The sequence below is a fragment of the Sinocyclocheilus anshuiensis genome, unplaced genomic scaffold (assembly GCF_001515605.1).
Source record: "Sinocyclocheilus anshuiensis isolate Anshui unplaced genomic scaffold, SAMN03320099.WGS_v1.1 scaffold260, whole genome shotgun sequence".
NCBI classification, from domain to species: domain Eukaryota; kingdom Metazoa; phylum Chordata; class Actinopteri; order Cypriniformes; family Cyprinidae; genus Sinocyclocheilus; species Sinocyclocheilus anshuiensis.
The window spans coordinates 1,370,932-1,380,564 of NW_015557134.1; the positions used below are offsets into that span (position 1 = coordinate 1,370,932).

The window sequence follows — 9,633 nt, forward strand, 5'->3', positions numbered from 1 at the left end:
ATGATATTTTTGCAATTTTACACATAATAATCCACGATGATCACATTACACAAAACTGAAATTGCACGTCAAAATAACACGTTGTCAATATTTTTTGAGACCCCCCAAAATTTCACAAATCACGTTTTCAGGGGAGCCCATGTCTTATTAAGGGGAGCCGAGCTCCCCCTAGCTCCCCCGTAGTTCGCACCCTGGATGCTGCCTTCAAAGGTAGCTGTCTGTATAGTCAGTAGACGGCAGGGAAGCTCACTACATTTTTGTGGGTTATAGTGTGTTGCTAACAAGATCTGTCTTTTGTTGCTGTGTTTTTGTAGGAGAACCAGAGATAGTAGACCACCTGGTGTTCATGGTTCACGGTATCGGTCCGGCCTGTGACATACGTCTCCGTGGCATTGTCCAGTGTGGTGAGCCTTTATCATCTAAAACTGAATACATGCACTTCTTCAGTATGTTTGATTGTTTCTAATTGTCAAGCTGTTAGCAAGCAATGTTTATGACACGTAACACTTTATTGTACCATTTTCTTTAAAGGAGTATTCTGACATTTATTTTTCTTCATTCTCTGCTGCAGTGAATGAATTTCGAAGCGCCTCCGACAGCCTCATAAAGAGCCACTTCAGGCAGAGTGAGGACTCGTGCATTATTGGAAGGGTTGAGTACCTTCCAGTCAACTGGCACAAAGTCTTGCATGGAGAAACTACAGGAGTTGACAAGTAAGACGCTTGTATTCTGGTCATTCCGTGTCAACTCAACCAGAGGTCCCCGGCTCAAATTTTGGATTTTGTTCTTTTTTTTTTTTCTGGTGGAAAAAAATACAGAAATGATCTCTGGGAAAAAGCAAATATTTATAGCACTCAGACAGGTATGTTCTATGCAAATGTTTTGATAGAATGAAACAAGATATATTCCTAGTTTCAACATTATTTGTTCTTCAGACATTCCTCTTTACAAGAAAAGTATCATCCGTATGCAAAGTGACCCACATTTGGTTTTTGACCACTGAAAATACACAGTACAATTTAACAATTTACTCTTGGGCCATATTGAGATTCCAAATCTGCTTTCCAAATCTTCATTGCAAAAAAATGAAGATGCCAAAAGGAAAGTTTAAGACCCAGTATCTAAAAGGGCATATCTTGAGTTACAGTGATAGAATTGCTTTTTCCCATTTTTGAACTGTCACCATTAGTATATAATGCATCAAAGATTGCTGAAGTCAACTGATTTTACTAACAAACCTACCAATCTCTGTGTAAAAATAACATTATGATGCTGCCATCTTTCCGAAGTCATGTTTACCCCTGTAATTTGGCTCTGAATCTCAGGTGAAAATTGACAGTTTGACTCCTCTCTACAAAACAATTTACTCAGTAAATATACATCCATGACATTTAATATTTTGGCTTTCATCACTATACATGTTTGTCATTTTCTTCAGAAAAAAATATTGACAAAATCCAACATTTGAGCCAGGGAATTTAATGAAATTTGGTTGATTTGACATTGAATGACCCATTAATAAATGTACTTTATGTATATAATACATACACATATTTCTTTTACTGTTTTATTTCTATTTCTAATAGAGACATTGAGAGAATCACTCTGCCTAGCATTAACCGCCTGCGTCAGTTCAGCAACGACACAGTGCTGGACCTTTTCTTCTACAACAGCGCTACGTACTGCCAGACTATTGTGGATACAGTGGCCTCTGAGATCAACCGTTTGCACAGCCTCTTCCTCCAGAGACATCCACACTTCACAGGACGCATTTCCCTGGTTGGACACAGCCTTGGTACAAAGTGTAAACTGTGCTTTTCAGAACAGAATGTTTTGGTTTGGTGATATAATAATAACCTGTACTTAGAGACGGTGCAGATGTTTTATGTCAGTTATAACAATGTTATAATAATGTGTCATGTTTTACACAGGCTCATTGATCTTGTTTGATCTCCTGACCAATCAAGAGACTGATGCAGAAGGCACACCGCATGAGGTTTGTACCAGTTTTGTTATTGATTTCGGTAGTTGAAATAAAGCTGATATCACATGGTAATATTACAAGTTGAAGTACAATGTTTACTTAAACTCAAATTGAAAAAAAAATAAATAAATTTAACACTATATAGAAATGTAAAAAAAAATTATTGTGACAAAAAGATAAATTAATTAAATTAAAATGAAAATTGGAAATATACAAATAAGCTAATTCACACTATTAATAAATGCTATATTAGTATATAAACAATACTAAAATAACATTGGTTTGCACAGAAACTATCTTTGTCATAATATATAATCAAATAATTATTTAGTAATAAACATGAATGCATCACTGTGAATGGTTATTGTCTAAAATACTACAGTACGCTTTGAGAATCATAACAATCAAGTGTCTCGACATTAATTGTGAATTTTAATGTCACTGATAAATAGTAGCTAAAATGTCCCTGCATGACATTTTGACTTGTCTAATAACTTATAAGAAAGATTGTTTTATTATTATTAGAGATTTTTAGATCATTTATTTTATATATATTTTATTTTTTAATATTTAAAAAAAAAATAATAATAAATCAGTTATTTGCTTTACAACATGTATAGTAAATTTCAGCTTTTGCACCTTGTGCTTTAGATTTTAAAGATCATAATTTATGAAGAATGTATTTTTGTGGTCTGCACAGCTCCGTGAGGACGTTCATGTAGACACAGGCTGCGGTTCCTATGAGAGTCTGGAGGAGGCGCTGAAGGGCCATGGGTTAGAGGAGCACCTCAATATTCTGCACAGAGAACAAATGGATATGGAGTCCTTGGTCAGTTGTTGTTTTTTTTGTCCTGAATCACAAATAACACGCACGCACAACACTCCAATTGTTCATTTTCACCCTTCTTATTCCAATTAAACGGTTTCAGATGCTTTGTTCAGAGAAGGACCTAAAAGATATCGGAATACCTCTGGGTCCTCGCAAGAAAATTATGAACTGTGTGAAGAAATGGAAGGTAATTCCTGAAATTCTTTATAGCCCTGTGTTTATAGGAGCTCAGTGGCTCATGGCAGAAATGGAAAGGTTTGCAATGTAGCTTTAATTGTGTGCAGTTTCCTCTCCACACCCAAAAATGGAAGGGAAGACAGATAAGAGTCCATTGTTTTAGATTGGAATGTCTGTTTTGACACTTTCTAGTAACTACTTCTTGAATATCCAACAGCACTCTAGATCTGGAAGTGGACATGCAGCCCAAAATGAGACACATTCCCCAAGTCTAGGGATGAGAAATGAACATCACACCCCCACCACTAGTGCGGTTGATTATCAGCATTTTGATGTTGGCATTGGACAAGTAAGTTATTTATATAAGTATAGATATTTAAGCAGCACAACTGTTTCCAACATAGATGTTAAATCAGCATATTAGAATGATTTCTGAAGGATCATGTGACACTGAAGACGGGTGTAACGGCTGATGAAAATTCAGCTTTGCATCACAGGACTAAAATATATTTTAAAGTGCATTAAAATAGAAAACTGTTATTTTAAATTGCAATATTTCACAATATTACTGTATTTTTTCTGACATTAAAAATCTTACTGATTCCAAATTGGAATGATTAGAATACACCGTTACAGACAAATCTGATAGATAATAAATAAATATGGAGTGAGAAGTATTTATTTATGCTTCATTGTATTTTTAATACATTAACTATATCTCATATATAAAAGTATTTGTTTTATATATTTTTTCTGTATGTTCTTCCAAGTTTGGGCTGCTATTGTCTGTTGAATCTCCATTGATAATACAAATTCAAAGTCTTTCACTGTTTAAATGACAGTTGCCAAATAACAGCGTCTTTATTCCGCAGGTATCCATCGATTATCCTCAGTTAGCCTTTCATCCGCAGGCCTTCTTTGCCATGGGTTCACCCATAGGAATGTTTTTAACCGTCAGAGGTCTGAAGAGGATAGATCCTAATTACAGCTTCCCAACCTGCAAGAGTTTCTACAACATCTTCCATCCAGTAAGACCACTCTACAAAACACTGAGAACCATACAGCTTCCTTAGAGCTCTGTTCTTACACCTCGAATGTGATCTGTGCAGTTTGACCCAGTGGCGTATCGAATTGAGCCCATAATTTTGTCTCAAGACATGGACTTGCCTCCCATGTTGATACCCCATCATAAAGGCAGAAAAAGGATGCACCTCGGTATGTCAAGTGATTTTATAAACCAAGAGTTTTTCTAAAATTACTAAAAGTAACTGAATGAAATGTCTTGATGCTTACAGAACTCAAAGAAGGTTTGACTCGGGTCAGTTCTGATCTACTGGGATCACTACGAATGGTTTGGCAGAGCATTTCTCAGGTCCCAACGCCAGCGCTCGCAGAGGGTGGAATCAGTTCCATGACCCTTACAGATGAAGCAGAAGGTATCTAATGAAACTTTTCTTGATTCAGATATTTATAAAATCCACCTCATATTTCGAATGTCCCTCCTTAAATTTGAATATTTGTGGTGCAGTGTCACCAATGGAGCAGGAGGAAAGTAACTTCACCAAGGTGGGGACGTTGAATCGTGGGCGACGTATTGACTTTGTCCTTCAGGAGACACCGATTGAAAGTTTCAATGAATACCTGTTTGCCATACAGAGCCATTTGTGCTACTGGTAAGAGAAAATCTTTCATGACACTGGTTATGGTGTATTGTTTATATGCTCTGAAATCTATCATTCTTTCTGTTTCGTTTGCAGGGAGTCCGAAGATACTGCTCTGTTGGTTCTGAGAGAGATTTATGGAAATATCCTAGTGAGAAACACTCATTTATGAATGCTATATACCTTTTGTACTGTACAACTACCTTTAAAGCCAGTCCAGTCCACAGCGAGATGGTTCGCTCCTCACATTTTAACCAGCCAGCCAATAAACTACCTAAAAAGAATTTGAAATCGGAATCCCAATTGAACTATTGCCAGGTATTGGGATATTGTTCTTACGGCAGGATTACGGACATTTGATACACACAATAACCTTTTGTGCAATAATGTGCACTATAATAGAAACTTGCATTTAGTGTGTAGCCTACAACTTTGGTCGGTGTTTCCTAATTTTCCAATTAATTAATATGATGTATTTATAATGTTTGGATATTTGTGATGTTTTTTTAATTATATTATTAAACTCCTAACCCCAAATTATTTTTTGTGATGCCTGTATCTAAATTCGACTTGGTTGTTAGACATTCTTTAGATACCAACACTGTGTCTTTAAGGCAGAATTCAGATCATAGCCACCGGGGAGTTCGTTCATTTCCCATTTATCCGTCTGGAATAGTGCGCCACAAATTACAAAACATCCCCTTTCCATACAGAGTCATGAACTGCCCTCCTTCCTCCGCCAAGAATTCCACACACAGCCAATGAACACAACAGCAGTACGCCGTCAGGATTTACAAGACTTTCATTCCGTCTTTTTAAACTATAGACGTTCCGCTACCTGAGGATATTCAAACTATATATTAAGAATTGGAATAAAAGAAGTTTGCATAAAGATGCCCAGCCTTTGAAAAAAATGGTGAGGAAACGCTCTTATCCAACAAGAATGTTACAGAAATGTTTTTCTTACCTGCTTGGAGGGAATTAAAACTTGAAGCCCTGCTCACGAGGCAGAATCGTTCGCCTGTCAGAAGTTTAAAATTTGCCCTCAGTTGAAGAAACATTAATCAGTTTCTTGTTAATATTCCGTTAAATCAAATAGAAATGTAATTCGTTCTTCTTAGAATGTTCGATTTTCAACAATCGAACGCCTCGTTCTTTTTAATCTCTCAATGAGTCAGTCTAACACTTTTTAACAAAACGATTTCGTAACGAATGGGACCGAACGGTTCTCGAGTCAATAAGCCTGCTTCTGAACTGTCAAACTTTGTTTCTGTCAGATATGTCCGATTCGTAAATAAACCAGTGATAGTCGAGGACATTTTTAGTGAATTACGTGCATGGCGTAAAAACCGGTGTGTTTTTTTTAAGAGGTTAATGAAAACAACTGTTCTAAAGTAAACGTTTAAATGGATAAAGAACATTCATACGCGCTCCATTTGCGCTATTTTAAAGTGATAGTTCACCAAAAATATTAAAAGTTCTTTCATCAGTGGAACACAAACGGAGAAATTTAGAAGAATGTTAGAGACTGACAGCCTCAGCCTCAGCCAGCCTTCACTTTCATTACAGAAAAAGATGTTATTCAAATGAACGTGACTGAGGAAAAAGGCATGAAGGTTTGGAACAACATGACGGCAGATAATGACAGATTTTTTTTTCATGTTTATAATAGCCTATTTATAACACTATTAAACTAATGAAATGTTTAAATCAGTACAAGGAGATTAATACTGTATGTGTCTCTTGAGGGTTTTCACAGGTTGAGTCACTTCATTTAACTTTATTCTTTAATGTTTATATTTATCAAGTTTATTCTTATTTCTTGTTTCTCATATATCCACTGTGTTTCTTGCTGGGAATTTTACTTCCGAATGCTTTACTACTTCCATGGGAACATATTTGTTTTCCTAACCTATCCATGTCTTTTAGGCTTAACTCAATTCACCCTTTTTGAATCTAATCCAAACTTGGTCATAATGTTGTGTCCCAAAAAGAGTGCTGTTGTTTTCACAATTATGCCATTTGGTCCCCTCACTAAAATGTAAAAAGCTAGTTAGTGGGACTTAACATGCATCAGTGCACAATTTTTATAATCCTGCTTTAGTTGAAGTCCTGCGTTCCTTTCATAGTCACATGGTTTACCAGTTCATGGAAATGTAAATACCCGCATCATCTTTAATCATCAGAGAAGGAAACTTTATCTAGGATATGCTGAAGAAAGCGAAGAGCTGAACGGACTCATTACATGATCAGTCACATGTGTTAACCACTTGGGGAAAAAAAAGACCTCTGCATTGAAATCAGTAGTGTAATTGTGTCTCTGCTTTATCCACTGATGCAAAGGTCAGTTCACTCTCTAGACTCGTACAAAGAAAGTCATACAAGTCCCCAAGCTGCCCACGTTCAAAAAGCTTAAATAAGAGACCCTCCCATTTTATAAAGACTCACTGGTTTTCGCAGTGCTGAAGCATCGAATCAAGAAACTAGGATGTGAAAATCCAAATTTAACAAAAATATATAGGCTAATATTAAATGCCTTGCGTATGATTCTGTCAGAAAAAAAAGCTTCATGTGTTCAATGGAATGGATTTGAATAAATTTAGCATTACATCACTTGCTCACCAATGGATCCTCTGCAGTGAATCCATCAGAATAAGAGGTGATTAAAAACCACAATAATCACACATTTATGGATTTGTTTATTACAAACACGGCTTTTCACTTCACAAGATGTTAACTGATGGAGTGGAGTAGTGTAGATTACTTGTGGATTATTGTGATGTTTTTATCAGCTGTTTGGAGTCTCATTCTGACGGCACCCATTCACTGTGGAGGGTCCATTGGTGAGCAAGTGATGTTATGATAAATTTCTCCGGATCTGTTGCAAGGAGGAAACAAACTCATCTACATCTTGGATGGCCTGTGGATGAGAATTTTCAGCAAATTTTAATTTTGGGTGAACTATTCCTTTAAGTGACCATCTGGCTCAAAAGACCTTTACATGTGGATTGCGTCATCTTGGCTCGGTTTTCTCTTTTTTTCCTAGTATTTCCAAGTTTCTTGAGGCTGAAGGGTGAGGTCACACCTAAAAACACTCATTGCTTGGAAATGTAGAGTCTTGTGCCCGTCAGTTGAGTTACAGTGCTACAGGATGAAACTTTAGTTCTAATCTTGTGAATTTGAAGCGATATCTTTCATGCTCACATACTTGGATCTCGACCCCTACAGTATGCAGTAGACTATGTCTAAATCGTCCCTTGTGGAAGGAGGATGTGGAAAGATGTTAAGTCAACAAAGGGAAGTTTCCCAGCCTGAGATTGCTCATGGTTCCGTGCCTCTGAAAAGAGCGTAGATACATCTGAGACTCGACTGAAGAGAATTTGTCATGTTCCTGACCTCTAGTTCTGCTTGTTGCATGGCAACTATGTAAACACAGATAAGCACATGCTGAGTCTTATATTTGGATTCTCTTCAGCTTTATAGGGTTGTTTGGTTCTTATTTTCAGAATAACTTTATTAAGCTGTTGTCTTTATGTGGTTATTTGGGGTCCACTCAGCGAAGCAAAATACATTGACATTTTTTTCCAAGTATGTTCCATGTCTACCAGCTTCATGTGCTTTGAAGGACTCTCTACAATGAGCTTTTCTTCACGAGTTGTTTTCTGGTTTCATACACTCAACTATTTGCCTATTTGCTCGCCCACACCACAAGAGGGCAGACTTTATCAGATTTAGTCATCACCCCTTTTCTATAAGCTTTCACTGAAAATACTGTGCACACCCCAATTCAGACAGATTTGGTCTTTATTATGATATCTAAAAGCAATTATGACATGAGAGCAAATCAAGAGCCGAAAAGTATTTTGGTACTATAATTCATTTAAATGTAATTCATTTTCTCAACTTTCGCCAACAAAAATCCATCCATCCATCCATCATTTTTACAGAATTCAATTTTTTTTTATTTACCTTGCAAGTTCTTCCTTATTTTACTGATAACATAACATCCAAATATTGTACTATAGATGTTATAAAGTATGTAATGGTAGCTACACAGGGTACCATGTTTGTTGTTGTTTATTAGAAAGATAGAATAAGAAATAAGTCAGAGCAGATGTAAAATGCAAAGAATAAGACTTTATGTGTGGAGTTGTTAACTGGCTGTTGATGAGGAGTGTCTTCGGCTGTTTTTTGAATATTGAGACATTCTGTTGCTTTGACAAACCAGCCAACCTAACTTATCTCAGAGCAACATCAGTTCAGAAATGTTCAGTGTTCAGTGGTAGCACTCAGCGGCAAATTTAGGTAAAAATGTGTCAGGTATATGTGAGGGGAACCTTCAGCTGAAGCTTTTGCCTGGAGCTTTTACTCTAAATTAAAAGATGTTTTGTGTACTGTAATGACTTTTGAAGGTATAAAAAATGTTATGTAGGTTTATTCACTTGTATCCTGCTAATGTTCAGTTAAGCTTCTGAAGTATCACTGTAGCTTTCGATGTGAGGATCATATCAAGACTTTGCATAAAGGAAACTGACAGTTATTTTAGCTAAATGATTTTTGTGATTATCTGTCCAGATCTTAAAGGAAAAGTTCACTTATCAAAATCAGTCATCAATTACAATATTCAATAGTATTTTGAAACTTATACAACTTTTCTGATGAAAACAAAGGACATGTTAGGCAGAATGTCCAAGATGCTGTTTTCCATCCAATACATTTTTTGTAAAAATATTTTTTAGTTCATTCAAAACATTTTGTCATTATTTATTCACCCTCATGTCATTCCAAACCTATAAGTTTCTTTCTTATGTTGATCAAAAAAGAAGAAGAATTTTGAAGAATCAAACAGTTGTTGGTCCCCATTGACTTCCATTGTAGGGAAAGAAATACTATGGAAGTGAATGGGGACCATCAACTGTTTGATTACTAGCATTAGTAAATGATGACAAAATAATTTTTTTTTTAGGTGAACTATCTCTTTA

At 36.2% G+C, this 9,633-nt stretch overlaps 1 protein-coding gene across 1 annotated transcript in view; it reads left to right on the plus strand.

The window, feature by feature from the left end:
- The window catches only part of ddhd2 (DDHD domain containing 2), a 9,163-nt gene extending 3,598 nt beyond the window's left edge, over positions 1-5,565 (plus strand). The window contains exons 6-17 of the mRNA XM_016473123.1: positions 315-404; positions 572-713; positions 1,587-1,795; positions 1,932-1,996; positions 2,685-2,813; positions 2,914-3,000; positions 3,208-3,339; positions 3,863-4,018; positions 4,100-4,205; positions 4,286-4,426; positions 4,519-4,663; positions 4,748-5,565. Coding sequence (XP_016328609.1) covers positions 315-404; positions 572-713; positions 1,587-1,795; positions 1,932-1,996; positions 2,685-2,813; positions 2,914-3,000; positions 3,208-3,339; positions 3,863-4,018; positions 4,100-4,205; positions 4,286-4,426; positions 4,519-4,663; positions 4,748-4,823 — 1,478 coding nt within the window. The 3' untranslated portion in view covers positions 4,824-5,565. The remainder of the gene's footprint in view (positions 1-314; positions 405-571; positions 714-1,586; positions 1,796-1,931; positions 1,997-2,684; positions 2,814-2,913; positions 3,001-3,207; positions 3,340-3,862; positions 4,019-4,099; positions 4,206-4,285; positions 4,427-4,518; positions 4,664-4,747) is intronic.
- The last annotated feature ends 4,068 nt before the right edge of the window (positions 5,566-9,633 follow it).